At 42.5% G+C, this 18,789-nt stretch overlaps 1 protein-coding gene across 2 annotated transcripts; it reads left to right on the forward strand.

The window, feature by feature from the left end:
• The first annotated feature begins 366 nt into the window (after positions 1 to 366).
• Positions 367 to 15,566, forward strand: serbp1b (SERPINE1 mRNA binding protein 1b). 2 transcript variants are annotated; one of them, XM_017688072.2, is made up of 9 exons: positions 367 to 735; positions 7,582 to 7,762; positions 8,567 to 8,707; positions 8,823 to 8,894; positions 9,428 to 9,502; positions 13,234 to 13,420; positions 13,791 to 13,847; positions 14,021 to 14,203; positions 15,261 to 15,566. In XM_017688072.2, the coding sequence occupies exons 1-9, from the start codon at positions 474 to 476 to the stop codon at positions 15,318 to 15,320; spliced, it is 1,218 nt and encodes a 405-aa protein (XP_017543561.1). In that variant the 5' UTR covers positions 367 to 473; the 3' UTR covers positions 15,321 to 15,566. The 2 variants fall into 2 exon arrangements, with proteins under 2 accessions (XP_017543561.1, XP_017543562.1); XM_017688073.2 differs by having other exon boundaries at positions 368 to 735; positions 9,425 to 9,502.
• The last annotated feature ends 3,223 nt before the right edge of the window (positions 15,567 to 18,789 follow it).

The following is an 18,789-nucleotide window of genomic DNA, read 5'->3' on the forward strand; positions in this document are numbered from 1 at the left end:
ATTTGAGATTCTGTCATTATTATGAGATACTATGAGATACTAAATCATAATTACAAGATACTGAATCTTAATTTTGAGATACTCTTGTTATGAGATACTAAATCATAATTTGAGATACTGTCATTATTATGAGATACTATGAGATACTAAATCATTATTATGAGATACTCAATCATTATCATCATGCTCATTATTGGGACTCCCTCTGTTTTCTCCAGTGGTCTTAACGGGCTTCCATAGAGAGCGCGGCGAGATCAGTTTGATTAATTAATAAATAAATAAATAAATAAATGAATGAATGAATGAATGAAAAACTACATTGCCCATCAGGCGCGGGGGGTGGGTGTCCCGGATGTCGCTGGTCCGCCGGAAGAGAAGGCTCCGCGCGGCCCGGCCATCTTTGCGTGTTAGCGCTAGTGATCGGGGCTCTGCTCCGCACAATCGGAGGAGAATCCGGCCGCTGGGGCGCCATCATGCCCGGACACCTGCAGGACGGCTTCGGCTGCGTCGTGACCAACCGGTTCGACCAGCTCCTGGACGATGAGTCGGATCCGTTCGAGATATTAAAGGCGGCGGAGAGCAGGAAGAAGGAGGCGGCGGCAGCGGCGGGGGCCGCGGGCAAGAGCGCCGCTCAGGCCGCCAGACAGCCGCGGAGAGAGCCGGGGAAGGACAGGAAAAACCAGCCCGGCGATAAGAAGGAGGAGGCTCAGGCTCCGGTGCCCCTGAAGAAGGACGGTGCGTGGAAATAACGCTGTTAATCCGGCGGTGTAGGACACGCCGAGTACACAAAAACAACAACAACAGCGGGGCTTCTTGTTCGAACTCCCCCGTTCCACCTTAACTGGTGCAGCAGATACAGTCTGGCGCCTCGGGGGCCATAATGTAACCTTTGCACCATTTAAGGTGGAACGGCAGGATTCGAACAAGAAGCTAGCGAAGCTGTCAGGCTGGAGGACACTCGCAACAAACAGCCTGTTCTGACAGAAGAACCCATCGATTAAAGTCCAGAATGGGTTCAGGTCGACTAAAAAGCTCTCCCGCTACGGTTTTAAGCGTATTATTTCGAGCAAAGTCGCAGTTTTGTGCGTTATTTTTTTAACTGCGTAGCTTCTGTTCGCGTTCAGCGCTGCTCGGCTTCGCTTCTGCCCTCAGACGGGGACCAAAACAATGAGGTTCCCGAGGCCCTGGAGGTCCTAGATGTGCTTAGATGTCTCTTAAGGTCCCTGATCTGGGCTCTTTAAGGCCGCTGCGCTCGTGTTGAGCTGATAGATCAACAGGTCCTGCTTTAGTGCTTTAGAGTCGGATCTGATCTGCTGCTTCTCGCTGTGGAAGACCATCTAAACCAAACCAACACCATCACACTGAGAATCTGCTGATGAGGCTGATTCAGGATCAGACAATCTGACATGATCAGGCTCTGTTACTGAAGCAGATCCAGGGAGCAGGTGAAGTTACTGCAGGTCACCGAGGAACAAACACAGCCCTATTGCACACGCTTAAAGGGCAAATCCACCAGTTTTTCCAAATTTCCACTTAGTTAACTTGTTAAGGCATAAACCGAGTCGTTCCGAGAGGTTTGGTGTGAAATGCTCTGTTCTAGATAAGCTTACGGACTCAGAACTGTTCACAGTGGTGGTGATGGGAACCAGGCGTCCCCCTCTAAAAGCTCCTCACAGAAAGTTCCTACATGAGATGGTTCTGAATTCACTGCCTGATGACTGAGACGCTGTTTTATGAGAGTTTAGAGAACTTCAACTCCATTCATGGTGGAGGGAGACATGCAGGGCGCTGTGCGGCAAAATAGTCCCCAAAGAAAACTGATTATTCCAGATTTTCCACTATTTTCCATCATCAACGTTCCAGATGAGCTCAGAAGACTCATGTAGGTTCTCTGGTGGTTCTGGATGGTAAATGAAATGTCTATATCTGTGTTGTAGTCATGGCAACGCCTGCTTCCCATCACCACCACTGTAAAGAGATGGTGTCTACAATCAACCGTACAGACGTCAGGAGAGGTGACTACATTTCTGGAGATCATGACTTAATTGTGTTGTGATCTCAAGATAACATGTTACCTCAAGATCACAAAATAATTAAGTCGTGGTATCAAGATAACAACTTTATCCTGAGATCACAATATAGTTATGTTGTTATTCAAAATCATGACATAATTATTCTGTGTTCTCAAGATAACTTATTATATTGAGATCATAACGTGATTCATTTGTGGTCTAAAGATAAGTTTTTATCTCAGGAGCACAAGATACTTAAGTTCCGATCTCAAGATAACAATCCAGAAGATTATAACCACCTCAGGGCCTCTCTGGATGACTCTGTTCACATCTCACTCAGATATGTGGGAATTTTAGAAATATAGGTGGAATTCCCCTTTAAACAGAGACGGTTCTTCAGTGGTTCTTCTTTAGTGAATGACATGATTCTGTTTAGAACCTTTTTGGAAATGGTTCTGTGTAGCATTAAATAGTGTTCTGCTGCTGTTACAATGTCAAGCTTATGTGCAGTAGCAGAACCAATTTGGTGCTACACAGAACTGCTTTAAAAGGTTCCGTATGGTACCATGTACAACACGTTCATTGATCCAAAGAACCATTTCACCATGCAGAAGCATGAAATGGTTCTGTGTAGAGCTCATGGTTCTAAATAGAGCCATTGCCTTTCCTAAAGAACCTGTGGAGAACAGTTTTTAAGAGTGATGTACTGTCATGGGCTTTGTGTGAAAGCAGGCAGGTGAAGGTTTCAGGTTCTCCCAGCTGTGTGTAACGGTTTAATATTTCTATTATTACTAATAATACTAGTGTTTATACATGAGAATGAAGCCCAGTGGTGGAAGAGCAGGGTAAACAAAGCTGTGTGTGGCAGAAATAACAGAATCAAGAACAAAAGTAGTTAAAACACGCAGAACCTGGGAGCTGTGCCAAAATCTCAGTGGTTTTCTGTGAAATATCAGCCGATACTGACACACGAATATTCGTGAAGTATGTAAATCAGCACTGTATCTACCTGCAGCATCATTAAAGAGAAAGGTCATGTTCATTTCTGGGTTACAGATGCAGTAAAATGAGTGAACTGCACAGAGTTTAGTGCAGCAGCTAGAGCTGGGCGATATGGCACAAACGTAACATCACGACACTTCAGGAAGTTTTCAGTGTATGGATTTTTTCTGATAAGATAAAAAAAGACCTAATTTACAAAATAAATGCTATGAATGAGTGTTTCTGCACAGAATCCAATTAAAGAGGGTTTATAGTGCTCTCTGTTTAATCAAACATGCAGTTGGGAAAGGTTTTTAGCTGTTGACGATGTCCACTATATACACAGGGCAGTATGTCATGACGCACTGTGACAGAATTTTTCATAGTCTTGATAAATATTGAAAAACATCGCCCACATAAACATTCTGCTACGATAAATACATCGAATATCAGTCAGATATGAAGATCAGTTCCATACCCATATACTTTAAAGCGCTTATCTGCCCTAATGATCCTCATAGCATATATATATATATATATATGTATGTATGTATATGTCATTATCGCTGTTGTCGGAACAAAACCTCCTATCGCCTCCTAAGCAAAAAACATGTTTCACTTATAATGTAAGTCAATGGAACCAGACATTTTTCCATGTAATTTTGGTCCATCCATCTTAAAAATTTTAAGTACAATATAAAGGACCGAAGGTTTTTTTCAATGTATGTCAAAAACTGACAACTTCATCTCTATTTTGGCTGTTTTTGTTCCAACAGCGATATATTACACACACACACAGAGGACTATGCGAAAATTTTAGGCATCTAGGCTAATAAACCATTTACCTCAGCAGTGAGTTTATCAGAATATACATTAGAATAAAGTCGTATTCATAATTCAAACAAACATAAAATCAATAAAAAGTAACAAGAATTTCTTGGGTCCATATTTTTCCTGGACACCTTCACAGCCGCCACAGAGACTCGTTAATATCATCAATTACATCATGAGCTCAATTTACTGAAGCATCTCTCTCTCTCGAAATATATATATATATATATATATATATATATATATATAGTGTGTGTGTGTGTATATATATATTAGTGTGTGTGTGTGTGTGTGTATATATATATATATTAGTGTGTGTGTGTGTGTGTGTGTGTATATATATATATATATATATGTATGTGATTTTCTGGATGTTAGTGTATTTGTGAGATACTTTATCATGATATCAGTAAAATATCATATTGCCCAGCCCTGCAGAGAAAAACGTCAAGTTTGGCCTACGTCTACCTGAGTTAGCATTATAGAGGAACATTCCACTGTCGGGTAACAGGAGGCAGCATCGTTCCTAACGGTCTTTAATGGAAGTTATAGAGATTACAGATGCAGTATGCATAAATATAAAATAAAAACGTCTGTCAAACGCCAGCAGTGTACACTCACAGCTAGTAAAAGGTTGGACCACCTTTTGTCTTCAGAACTGCCTTAATTCTTCGTGGCACACTTTCAACAAGGTGTTGGAAACGTTCCTCAGAGATTCTGGTTGGTTATTTCAGTTCCTGCTGCCTTTCTATCATCTGGAACCAGTCTGCCCATTCTCCTCTGACCTCTCACATCAACAAGGCATTTTCGTCCACACAACTGACCGCTCACTGGATATTTCCTCTTTTTCGGACCGTTCTCTGTGAACCCTAGAGATGGTTGAGCGTGAAAATCCCAGTAGATCAGCAGTTTCTGAAATACTCAGACCAGCCCTTCTGGCACCAACAACCACGCCACGTTCAAAGCCCCTTAAATCCCCTTTCTTCCCCGTTCTGATGCTCGGTCTGCACTTCAGCAAGTCGTCTTGACCACCTCTACAGGCCTAAATGCAGGGAGTTGCAGCCGTGCGATTGGCTGATTAGCTGTTTGTGTTAACAAGCAACTGAACATGTGGCCGGTGAGTGTATGTATGTACAGTAAATGTTTGTCAATGATTCCCTCATCATGCACCTTAGAACACATGAATTAGCTCCTATTTAGTGGAGGGAGACGTAAACGTGGGCAGGTCTGGTCTGCTGTGCTTCCCTGACTCTTCAGACTGATGGTGATTTTAATAAGTGTAGACTGTGTAATTCACTATATGTAGACATGGAGATACAGGAATAAAGATTTCCTCAGAAATGACCAGAGTCTAAGGGCACAAATGTGATATTAAATTAAGTGCAGAGCAAAAACACCCGCAAATAAACTGTCGTAAATGTAACATCAGAATTCAAACTGATCAGTTATTATAAATAATTAAGATACATTTTTTAAATCGTCTGTTTTGTTCATTGAATGCGACGGTTAAAGTACAAGTAGCCAAAGTATCTGATTAGCCTTCGTCCTTTTTAGCTCTGTGTACTCAGACAAATGTCTACACCTGGGCTCTTTATTTAAAATTCACTAAGGTCCAGTTTGAGGAAATTTCCTCAGGCAAAGGTCCGAAACATCATGTCTAACTTGCGTCATAATTCAGTGCTATATACTGTTTACTGAAGTAGCCTTGTAGTTATGTCAACATCTTATACAGCCGACAACTGAATATCAGATCGGATAAAGTCACGTGTGATATTTACAGTGCATGCGATTGGTCTGATAGTCTCCCGGGCTGCTAAAGCTGCCGTAAAGGCTAGAAATTTACACCGCTTAAAAAGGGACCACTAAAATTAAATCATTCTCCATAGTTTATCAGTTATAGGTCCAGGTACAGCATAGGATGGCGTCTGGGTCCAGACTTGGACTGCGGACAGTCAGAGCTACATTTGTCCTTAAAAGTGAAAATATAAGCAAGCACTCTCTCCACAAAAGCCATGAATGGACCTACACCACTTAAGTCCTAACAGGTTATAAAGACTGGGTGTCTCGCACTGTCTGACTGAGATCACACACTAAAAACAATTCATGAAATCCTAATTACCTCACGGCCTCTCCGGACTTCCATACAGACCACTCTGAATGACTCTGTTTACATCTTAGACACTCAATTGCTAGAGTTCCCTTTGAAAAAAAATGGTTCTTTAGTAAAGGAAATTATTCTGTTTAGAACCTTTTTGGAAATGGTTCTGAGTAGCACCCAAAAGTGTTCTGCTGTTGTTACAGTTTCAAGCTTGTAAGCTGTAGCAGAACCAATGTGGTGCTACATGGAACTGCTTTAAAAAGGATCCGTATAGAACCATATACATCACATTCTGCATGAGTCTGAAGAACCATTTCACCGTACACCGTCTGACTGGGTTATGCTGATTTTTTTGGCAACTGAAACATTGAAGATCACACACTAAACAACTTTTCAGTTGTTGTTGAGCTGAATCGAATGTGCAGGATTTAGACTCATACTGTTTTTAATGTGGTAATAAATGTTCACTTCTTTGTTTCAGTATGTTTAATTGCCTCAAACCAAAACGGCCAACTTTTTAATGTTTCTTTTGTTGAGGAATAGCATGATAGTGATATCTAACGACTGTGGAAAATGCTCTAATTACTGAGATTATCGGGGGAAAAAATTTTGGTTACGTATAAATAGTGACAGGCCTAGTCTTTTATATATCAGATGCAGTTTAAAGTGCTCAGATAAGCCAGAGCAGAGTGCAACACAGAAATAGAAAATGTATATAAAACGTGTCTCTATGAAATGCAAAGAATTATTCAAGTCTAACCATCTAACTAAGTAGATATCTGGCGAAATAATTCCTTTATTATGCACCTTAAAAATAACACATTAATTAGCTCCTGTTTAATGGATGGAGTGATGTAAATGTGGACAGACCTGCTTTGCTTCCCTGACTACTTTCAGACTGATGTTCATTTTCATAACTGTGGACTGTTTAGTGTATGTAAACGTGGAGATGTGGCTATAAAAAAAAATTACTGCGTCAGAAATAACCAGAGTCAAAGAGCACAAAAGGCCCCATATGGGATATTAGTACAGACGAACAGGGCGAGAAATTCCCCCATATAAACTCTTATAAATGTAACGAAACAATGGAAGTGAGCGCCACAATCGCACTGATAAGACCACCACTGATTTCCCTCACCCAGCTTGTGTAGTTGAGATCAAATTAGTGTGTTTATTAAGTCATGATTTTTCAAAGTGTCTCTCTTTGTATATGACATGCGTTTCAGGCACCGACTCTCTTCTAACCCTTGTCGTCTGATGCAGCTGAGTGAGTCGGGTGGCTCCTCGGGGGCTACAGTAGGAAATGCTAGGCTAGTTCTAACCCTAAGAGACTGGCCGTTTCTTTATGACCACTAGCTTGAAAACACACTTTGTTTTCAAGCTAGTGGTCATAAAGAAACGGCCAGTCTGCTTCAGAAGAAGCTGAATAGACCATGGGAGGTGACTGAGGGTCTGCTGTGTTTTCATCTGAAATATGACTGAGGTGTCCCTGACTCAGACACTCAGCTAAATGGGGTAACATTAGTGTGGTTAAGTGCTGGTGAGTTGCGTTGTCTGCTCTTATTTGTGGTATTCCAGAGTAGCTGTTGTGGTAAAATTCAAAGTAATACAGGTACTCTCTTAGACAGGCCTGCTAACCCTACTCCCTGTGTGTTTCAGGCATGAGGAGGGTGGGACGGAAGCAGGAGCAGCAGGGTCAGTCTGGCCCCCCACACCACCAGGGGGCGCCGGGAGAGGGGCGCCCTGGTGAGCGGAGAGCAGACAGACGACCTCCACGTGAGAGGCGCTTTGAGAAACCAGCCGAGGACAAACCTGAAGGAGGAGAGACATCTGTGGAGAAGTGAGTTAGCACCAAGACATTAGGACCACTACCAAACTCCGTCCATTCCAGGGGCTGACCACTTGGCGCGCGGGCGCAGTTTTGTTTTCAGAACTTCTGACAGGTTTAGTTTTAGATCTTTAGATCTAAAAGTTTTAGATCTGGAAGCTTTATTGGCAGATGGTGAAGATCATTCGGACGGCAATAAAATCACCAAAAAACGTTTTTCAGTAAAACCTGTCCAGTCTGAATAGGTCCAAAATCACAGCGTTTCGATGTTTTCTCTCCTAATGCAGAGCGAGAAAAGTGTGACGTTGTTGGTCAGTGCTGACAGAATAGATTATCCTCTCACTGGATGACTTTCTGCTTTTGTAATCCATAGAAAACGCATTTAGACGGTAATTCAGTCACTACTCCGTACTCTTAATTTAAATATATACGTGGGAGTGTAACTGTATAATAGGTGGAAGCAGGTGTCACACAACTGTAGAAATAAGTGTTGCTTAACCATGGAAGCAGATAGTAGTGTAACCATGGAAACAGAAAATATTGTAACCCTGGTGATGGTATCTCGGGCACTTACAGCTCCATTTGGTTTGACTAAGAGACCTGAACTACACGTGTTGAATACATACAGAGTAACTGACTTTAGTTAGTATTGTGAGTAATGGACATTGGAACACTTTTGCAGCCAATCAGAACAGAGCTCATTTGCATGCATCAGTCTTGCAGCTGCTGTAACAAAAGCAGCTTTTTCATTTGAAAGAGCAAAATAGCGCTTATAAAATGTTTTATTTAATATTTTCATTTCCTGTGTTTCCTCAGGCCGGTGGGCGACCGGCCCCCTCGGGGTCGTGGCGGTGGGCGCGGAGGCCGCGGTGGTCGTGGGCGGGGCATGGGCCGAGGAGAAGGTTTCGACTCGCGGGGCAAGCGTGACTTTGACCGACACAGCGGCAGCGACAAATCGTGAGTTAGTTTGTTTGGCTTTTGTAGCTCGGGTTGGTCTCAGCCTGGCTCTGTTCTGTAAATTAGAACGGATCCCCGAGGACTTGGCGTCGCTCAGCTGCGTTTTCTGTTTCAGAGGACAGAAAGCGGACGATAAACGAGGAGGAGCCGGCTCTCACAACTGGGGCAGCGCCAAGGAAGAAGCCAGGTAGAGTCATACAGAGCAGCAGCACATGCTCACTGGCACTACAGCTGTAACGAGTAATTAGACATGTGCAGGTAGATAATCACAACTGCAGGGTTAGTGGAGCGAATCCGAATTCTGTCTGAAAACACTGCAGTAATAGTTTATACAGTAGAGGAATAGAGACGGTAAAAACAGGACACTGGCCTTATGTTGAATTGCTTTACTTATGTTTTACTAGTTGGAGTGTTTTATTTTAGTGAAAGAATACTTTGAGATGGATCAATCTGGAAATTGTGGAATAAAAATTCACAATGGTAGTTCATTATATGCTCACTGTTTTTAAGGAATTTGTAGACATTTGTAAGCTCCTCAGAGTATCATACCGATCATGTGATGCATTTGTTTATTTGTTTATTAATTGGACAAGTTGTATTTTGCTCTGGAATTCTCTGCAGTTTCCCTCAGAATTCAGTTATCTGTCTTATCTTAGACCTGTATCTGTCTGAATAGATGATACTTGGCTCACATTGTGTTTGTGTTGGTGTGTTTAGCAGTGAGGTGGACCAGTCGGCCGCTCCTGAGGCACCTGCAGAGGGGGAGGAGCGTGCACCTGCGGACTCGGAAAACAAGTGAGTAACGGCAAAGCCCCACTTCCTCCTGCAGTAGATCAGTGAAACGCCAGTGAGTCTGTTTGGTGTGATCAGGTTGAGGAGGTTTGTTGGGTTAAGGCGGCCTTGAAAAGCCTGAGTTTACCGCAGGCTGGCTGACAGCTGTCATAAATTATCGTGGTAAAGTCCCTGAGTTTACAGCAAATCGCCAGCCAGTACAGTCTCTGTTACCATGGCAACACTACAGCGCAAGCCTCGATTGGTGCACCCAGCGTAGTCTGCTGAAGATTTCACTTTAAGATACATTTGAACACGAGCACTGCAATCACAGATTCTCTCAGAGTATCTTACAGCGCTGCAGCTGGGCTTCAGCCTGCACTGCTGTGGAAAATACTTTAACAAAGCCCAGAAAATAATGCCATCAACTTTATATGCACATTAACATTATATGATTAATCATAATTATGGTTAATGTAGTTGAGCATGCAGTCCTGGCTCTGCTGCACTGAGCTGAATCGACTATGATGGTTAATGTTCCACGAACTTGATGAGTGAAAGTAAATGTGTTAAATTCCTTCTCTCTGATTCAGGACAGAGTTGTGTTTGAAACTTGGTCCTCCTGTAGAGCCGACCTAGCTTTATGTATGTATGTCTGATTTATATTGTTTGTCTTTATCTATTTGGGCATCACACTTTAGTCCACTAGGGGGCGATGTGCACCAGGTGGTGGGTGAGCTGGCACAGGTGAGGGTTTTTATAGCCACAACACAATCAGGGATGGTGGAGGTTTGGAGTAAATCCCACTTGATTATGATGCTGTAATCTAGTGAAGAAATGATAATAATCATTAGTAATAATGACAGTAATCATGCTAGGGAGTTTGATGTTCCATCATGAACATCCATCTAAGTGTAAAGAAGTTGCATCTCCTCTACAGACAACACACTTAATGCACAGTTACTGTTTGTTTTCTGAATTTAACACATTGAGGAGAACGAAACACTAAACGTGGACGGTGCAGATATTACGGCACGTTATATTTTCAGAAGGTTAAACTTGGCAAATAGGTAGATGTTGTGCAGTAGAATGCTTTGTATATCTTTACTGAGGACGCGTTAACTCACCCAGACTTTTGCAAACGACTGTATACAGACTAACTATTCTGGTCTGTGAAATGTGACCGTTTTAGATTGTTGACCAAATTTGTGAGTGCTGTGTTGATACTGTTCAAGTGGCTGAACCTGGGCGCGTTTTTAAAGACCTGAATAATACCGCAACTAGACTTTGTTCTGAATCGTCAAAACGGTACACAGCTAAGGACGACATGAAGTGGCACAAACATTTGCATGGTGCAAGGAGAGCTTTATCAGTGTAGATTAATTATTTACATTTACAGCATTTAGCAGACGCTCTGATCCAGAGCAACTTACAAGAAGTGCTTATTCTGCTAGAGAAAGTATCTTTGCTAGTTACCAATAGGTTAGAGAAAAACAGTCCTGAGCTCAGATACTGCTAGAAACAAGTCACTGTAGATACCCAGTTCTGTGCCATGCAGTGCAATACAGTATACTACAATACACAGTGCGTTCAACAATAAACTGCAGTACACAGTGCAATACAATAAAATATGATATACAAGTGCAGCACAATATATTGCAAACAATGCTTAATTCAATGCTCATTTAAGTGCTGTGTAAAGAGACGGTCTTCAGTCTGCGTTTGAAGACAGCGAGAGACTCTGCTGTTCGGACAGCCAGGAGGAGTTAATTTCACCACATGGGTACAAAGAACATTCTCGACGCTTGTCTTCCACGTGCCTTGAAGGATGTCGGGTCAAGCCGTGCTGTATACGAAGCTTGAAGGGCTCGTGGTACAGTTTGAGATTTCACCATTGCCATCAAGTTAGAAGGGGCTGGTACATTTTTGGCTTTGTAGGCAGCATTAGGGTTTTAAATGTGATGCATGTGGCTACAGGAAGCCAGTGAAGGGAGCGCAGCAGTGGGGTGACATGGCTGACCTTGGGGGAAATTGAAGACGAGCTGTGCTGCTGCATTCTGGATGAGTTGCAGAGGCTTGATGGCCTGCATGGGAAGACCAGCCAAGAGCGAGTTGCAGTAGTCAAGCCTTGAGATGACGACATCCAACATCCTACGGATGTTGTACAGAAGATATCCGCGTGACCGAGTTAGGTTTGAGATGTGAGTTGAGAGAGATAACTGGCCATCCAGAGTCACTCCAAGACTTCTTGCCTCTACTGACAGAACAATCAGAGAGTTTTCGAATGAGATGGCAAGATCATGATGAGGACCTGTAGTTGCAGGGAGGAATATCAGCTCAGTCTTGCTAGGATTGAGCTTCAGGTGACCTGCCATCCATGAAGAGATGTCAGATAGACATGCCGAGATGCGACTGGAAACCTGTGTGTCAGAGGGTGAGAGAAAATATTAGTCGAGTGTCCTTAGCATAACAATGATAAGAGAAGCCATGAGAAGATATTACATCACCAAGAGAGCTAGTGTAAAGAGAAAACAGAAGAGGACTGAGCCTTGTGGGACACCAGTGGAGAGTCTGCATGGAGAGAATGTGAAACCTCTCCATGTTACCTGATAAGAGCGATCCTCCAGATAGTACTTGAACCACTTCCATGCCTAGCCAGTGATTCCAAGGTTGCTGAGGATGTCCAGAAGGATCATATGGTTGACTGTGTCAAAAGCTGCTGAGATCAAGAAGGATCAGGACAGATGATAGTTTGGCTGATCTTGCTGATTGGAGCTTCTCGGTCACTGCTATGAGGGCAGTTTCTGTTGAGTGCGCTGGTTTGAAGCCAGACTGGTTGGGGTCCTGGAGCTGGTTCTGTGTGAGAGAGAGAGAAAGTTGATTATAGATTGCACGTTCAAGAATTTTTGAAAGGAGTTGTTGATCTCAGAGCTGTCAAGCATGGGTTTCAAGATGGGAAGTTTTCTTGCAGTCTTGAAAGTTGATGGAACTTCGCCTGATGGCAAGGACTTGTTGATGAGAATATTTAAGATGGAGAAAGGCAGGGGACGCTCTGTACTCTTTTATTTTGTGTTGTGTAACACTGCATTTGTCTGGAATTCAACAGTGAGACATTTGGCCTCCACAGCTCCTGAAAAAAAAAAAATCTACATTTGTTCTGTTCCACCACTGCAGTCAACGGTAAAACTTGGGAAAGTTGAACTCCTGCTGGAGCGTTACCCACCGCTGTGGTTTGCAAAGCGCTGCCGGTTGTATCTGTTTTGCTTTTGTCCATCTACCACAGACGTGTGAACGCAGCTTTAGAAAGCATACTTTGCCAACTTCTCTAGCTGATGCAACTTGGTTTCTCTGGCATAAAATGTTGGTTCATTGACCACTGAGGAGAAAAGACCTTGGGTAGAGGACAAGATCTCATCAGCATCCAGTGTCGTGGTTAGCTCTGTTCGCTCGTTAGCTCAGTTGAAGGGGCAGCTTCTGTTACACATCCAACACAAAAACATGTAGATTCCCTTTAGTTATTATTGAATAAAATAAAACCTGATTTTTTTTGGCTGAGATTGATGGAATCAGTCCATTAACTCTTAAGAAGGACACAAACATCAGAATTATTACATAAATAGGAGGTGTGTATGTTTTGTGAATATGTAGATATGCCACATTGTGTTGGAACTCAGCGTTCAGAATGGGGGCAGCTGATGAGTGTGGATATTTTATTTGTGTGAACTAACCATAATGTGTGCTTCCCGTCTCTACAGGGAGAACGAGGTGGAGGAGGTGAAGGATGAAGGCCCTAAAGAGATGACCCTGGACGAATGGAAGGCCATGCAGAATAAAGAACGAGCCAAAGTGGAGTTTAACATCCGGAAACCCAACGAAGGAGAAGACGGTGGCCAGTGGAAGAAGGGTTACGTCCTGCACAAATCAAAGAGCAAAGATGCCGGAGTGAGTATATCACATTAACTCCACCATGCTTACAGACTTGGTGTGGAGGTGGAGTTCCTGAGAAACACTGAGTAGAAGGGTAGAACCGATGTAAGACCAGGTTTGGTGCTGATATCAGCAGAAAATAGGGTGGGATAGGATATCGGAAAGAAAAAAGATTGATTGTGGTCGTTCTTTGGATGTAGAGTAATTTAAGTTGATCTGACCCCCTAAGCCATCGCTGAGTAAGCTGCTGTGAATGGGACCTGGTGGCAGGCAACCAAAAACAAAACATCATATTAGATCAGTGGAAGTCAAAACACTGGTGGTGTGAGGTCAGTTCTCTAAAGCATTAGCAGCAGCGCATCAGTGCTTGCGTTTGTTTTTCCAGAGGCCGTCTGGAGGACTGATCGAAGCTGGAGACGCTGATGCTGACACACTCCACAAGGTACCACCCCCATTTTTAATTTCTTAAGATCATTGTGAGGCTGTGAAGTTCTGTATTTGAGACTGTGCTAAAGGTGTAACGTTCCACAATCGAAACATTGCTGCAGCTGTCAAGTTCAGGGTTTGAGTCTGTGCCAAAGCTGTAAAGATCACTGTGGCTCCTTGTGTCCTCAGAGCGCTTCTGAAGAAGGGGCAGGTGACCATCACTTCCGCAAGCCGGCCAACGACATCACTTCCCAGCTGGAGATCAACTTTGGAGACCTGGGTCGTCCTGGCCGCGGGCGGGGGGGCTCCCGCGGGGGCCGAGGGGGGCGAGGGGGCACCCGGGCAGGTCGTGGAGGCAGCAGGGCTGAGAAGGTAATATATATTCGTAAAAGTGTTTAATATCTCTGTGTGTGTGTGTAGCTCTATGTGTGTGTTGTGTGTGTGTGTTGTGTGTGTGGGTGTGTGGGTGTGTGTGTGTATGTGTGTATATATATATATATATATAATATATATATATATGAAATATATATATATATATGAAATATATATATATATATATGAAATATTTCATATATATATATATATATATATATATATGAAATATTTCATATATATAACTGTAGTTATGCACTCATATTAATGAGTATTAATATTAATGAGCCACCTCAAAATTCACTACTTGAATGAGTTGTTGTTACAGGTTTCATATGCACTTTGCTCGTGTGTAGCTTATGAGTTATGAAAGTTATGAAGCAAAGAATATGAGGCAAGTCAATGGTTCCAACAATACATAGACATGCAATTAATGTTAAAAATGTGAGTTAAGCTGCTGTTACCGATGCAAAAAAAGCTCAAAACTAAAGTGCAATAAACTTAGTAGTGAATACTGTGTGAGCGCCCCCTGCTGTTTATTAGAACATCGCCGCTCCTCAGTTTCAGTCTCCATTTCCCAAACACTTAGCCGATCATGCTACTGTTACTCCTAATTAACAGACACACGTTCAGCTCCGTCTCAGTATTCACCTCTGTCATTGTAATATTTCATTACATATTTCAGAACTACGCTGCCTGACTCAGCTGCCTCAAAACCAGAGAAACGGACCTTAAACAGAAGTCAGGACCCTTTTGGGTTCATCCTAAAGTTAGGACAGGATTTAGGAGGTTTAGTCTAGTTAGGGTGTTTGTGTGATGCTGTTTTCTGATCTGGAGTTAATGATGAGATTATGAAGGTAGGAACTGTTATTCTGGAATAGCTACTGTCTGAAATTCGGTCGTCATTAAGCGTTGGGGTGTAATACAACCTGTGAGGGGTAGAAATTAAAAGAGCAGGATGTGGGTTCAGTTACCTGGTTAAATGAAAGCCTGCTTTGTTGAACAGCCGTGTGATGTAATGTGTGTGTTTTTGTTTTTGTTTTGTTCTTTATTTCAGGGTGGTGGTGTGTCCGTTCCTAACGTGGACGACCCGGAGGCGTTTCCTGCCCTGGCCTAAGCCCTGCCCACCCGTCCCTGACCCCTCCACTGCGAGGCTTGCATGCTTACGGATTCTTCGACTATAGAAACCAGAAAAGAAAAAAAAAATAATCTGAAAGAGAGACTGTCATCCATACCATAACTCTGAGGACTGGATTCTGCCTTTATTGTAAAGGATAAACAAAAAAAACACCCACAAACACGGACTTCTCTTGTTACACTGAAGCAAATTCTTGGTAGAGGTTTTGTATTTAGAGACATGATAGCAGGGATGTTCATACAGGTGTTCTCTTTTGTTTTGTTTTGTTTAGGTTCTCCAAGAATATTGTTTTTTTATTTTTATTGCTGTTTTGAATGTATGCATTTCCGGAGTAGGATATTTGAAGTGCGTGTTGTTTTGGCTTCAGCTTCCTGTCTCCTCCTGTGTGTGGGTGTGTGTGGGTGTGTGTGTGGGTGTGTGTGTGGGTGGGTGGGTGGGTGGAATATTCTGAGTGTCATTTGCAGCAGAACGTGGAGTGTGAAGAGACCTCCAATACTAATTTTAATGTTTATATACACAATTAACATGTAACTTACTAAAGGAGATTTCCACCAGAATTCTCTAAATTTAAACTGATTAAGATGTAAAACAGTTGTTCAGAGCGGTTTGGTGTGAAACACTGCACTAGAGAGACAGAACTGTTTACAGTGGTGGTGATGGGAACCAGGCGTCTCCCTCTAAAAGCTCCTCACAGAAAGTTCCTACATGAACTGGTTCTGAATTCACTGCCTGATGACTGAGACGCTGTTTTATGAGAGTTTAGAGAACTTCAACTCCATTCATGGTGGAGGGAGACATGCAGGGCACTGTGCTGCAAAATAGTCCCCAAAGAAAACAGATTATTCCAGATTTTCCATCAACAACATTCCATATGAACTCAGAAGATATTATGGCTGAACGATTAATCATTTTGTTTTAACCAAATTGCAGTGAGTTCAAATTCAGCTGCAGTGTATTCAGAGTTTTAAAAGGGGAAATTGACCCTGAAAGTGCAGAACTACATTCAGTGTTAAACATGATGGTCATTTTCAGAGAACGACGCTCTGGGGCGTAATTTATACAAAATGATTGCCTTTAAATCTCGTTTCCCCCAAATTGTTCAGCCCAGGAAGACACTCTGGTGGTTCTGGATAGTAAATAAAATGTCTATACCTGGTTCCCATCACCACCACTGTAAAGACATCTGAGCCATTTCACACCAAACCGCTCTGAATCTCTCTGTTTACACTTCACACTCTGAGTTAAGTCATTTTGGTGGAATTCCCCTTTAAAGGAAGCTCTGAGGTCATATTGTTCTCCAATTTCTTTTTTTTTTTTTTTTTTTTTTTTTTTTTTTTTTTGAGGGGGTCTAGCTTGGCCTGTAGCAAAAAGTGAACGCTTATTATTATTATTATTATTATTATTTTCCCCTTTCTTTTGTTTCTCCTCCCCTCGTTCTAGTTTACTTCTGTTGTCCTGTGGTGGACCAGTGATCTTTCTGATGTACCTGCTCGTCTTTATCCCCCCAGATTTGTTCCAGGCTGGTCCTCGTGTCATGTACGTTCACCTTTTAGACACCTTGGGATCACTTTTTTGAAGTGCGAGTGAGGGAGTGGCGTTCCGTGTGAAGTTCTCATCTGCCGTGAGCTTATTCTTCTAAATTAGATTGTGAGTTGGAGCGAGTCGCGTTCTGAACTTTTTCTGTTTTATTTGGATTTTTTAGTGAGTTTTAGCTCAGATTGTTGACGCATCTTGCACTTAGATTAACGATGACCTGTAATATCTAGCTAACAAGCACACGCGCTGTCCCTGTGTTAGTGTCGTATCTCTTTTCCATTGCTCTTGTGAATTTTGCTGTGTTTTTCGTTGATTTAATTCATTACGACAGCACTACTGCGAGTGTTTCTCGGAGGAGGAGAGTTTTGGCTGGTGGTGGATCGGCAGCGCGGATGGAGGGTCCGTTCTGACCCTAATGGGAGAATTAAGGGGAGGACACTAGTCCATTAGACTCAAAGCTTCCAGTTTTATTTTGTTTTATTTTTTTTACCCCCCAATCCGCTGACCGCTAGCCTCGGCCCAGAAGGTGCAGGATGACTCCACGACTCGACTCTTTCTGTGACTCGATTGTTTATTTGCCGGACGTTTCTGCATTCAGATAATATCCCTGTTAAATAAATCGCCTAGAGGTGTTATGTGAATTCTGCGTACAGTGGTCTGTCTCGTTTTTACGTGCAGTTACACTAAGTGTAAAACATTTCACATACACTGTTGCCACAAGTTTGAGGCCACTTCTAATTATCGCCAACAGGTGTATAAAATCAAACATGCAGCTATGAAGTTGTCTTAGACACACTGACAGTAGAATGGGTCATACTGAAGGCCTCAGTGACTTTAAACGTAGCACGGTCATCTTTGCCACAGGCTAGTTTGTGAAATTTCTACATGATAGATCTGCCCCAGACAAATGTAAGTGCTAGTATTGTGAAATGGGAGCAACGACAGCTCAGCATGAAGCAGTAAACCGCGTAAACCTATGCAAGTCTGTTGTGCATAAAAATGTATCGTCTATTACTCCAGAGCTCGGAATTAACTTTGGAAGCAACATGAACAGCATCAGGAGCTTCATGAAATGGGTTTCCATGGCTGAGCAGCTACACAAAAGCCTAAGATCACTATGCGTAATGCCAAGTGTCGGCTGAAGTGGTCTGAAGCACCGCCACTGGACTCTGGATCAGTGGAATCATGATCTCTGGAGTGATGAATCTGGGTTTGGGGGTGCCAGGTGAACGTTACCTATCGGAATGCACAGTGCCAACAGTAGAGTTTGGTTGAGGAGGGATAATGAGCTGGGCCTGTTCATATAGTGGGGATGCACTGACCAGGAGTTTTTAAAGACTAATTAATTTTACTTAATGATGGCAGTGGAGAGAGCTTATAAACAGTAGCATGAGAGAAATTTGGTGTTCCTAGGTTGTTGGTTTGGTGCATTAAGCCATGTTAGGCTTTTTAAACACTAAGCTTTTTGAATGTCCAAGTCTTTACAGTAGGCTGTTTAAAATTTTCCAAGTTCAGCAGAAAGTGTACAGATTACTGCTTAACTCCAAATATAATCGATAAACCAAGAGAGGTTTGGTGTCTGAAGTGTCATTCTTTAACTGCAGTTCTGAGGCTAACGTAGCCAAGTAATGGGAGATTAGCATCGTAAAAGTTAGCACGTTGCTAACTGAGTGCCTCTCCGACGACTGGTGGTTTAATACACTTCACGATATACTGTTACCTGTGAACATGGACTAAAGTACATTAGCATAGCTAAACGCAGCAGCAGTAACAGCCTGGCTTTTGTTTGTTTTGTTTTAAAAAAAGCAAAGCAGCTTTACAGTCAGCAAACATCTCGTTAGATCTTGCATGAAAATCAGTAGTGAAACACAATAAAAAAGATGTTCTGTTTATTTACATTTTAAAGTTTTAT

Source organism: Pygocentrus nattereri, chromosome 2, assembly GCF_015220715.1.
Source record: "Pygocentrus nattereri isolate fPygNat1 chromosome 2, fPygNat1.pri, whole genome shotgun sequence".
Classification (NCBI taxonomy): domain Eukaryota; kingdom Metazoa; phylum Chordata; class Actinopteri; order Characiformes; family Serrasalmidae; genus Pygocentrus; species Pygocentrus nattereri.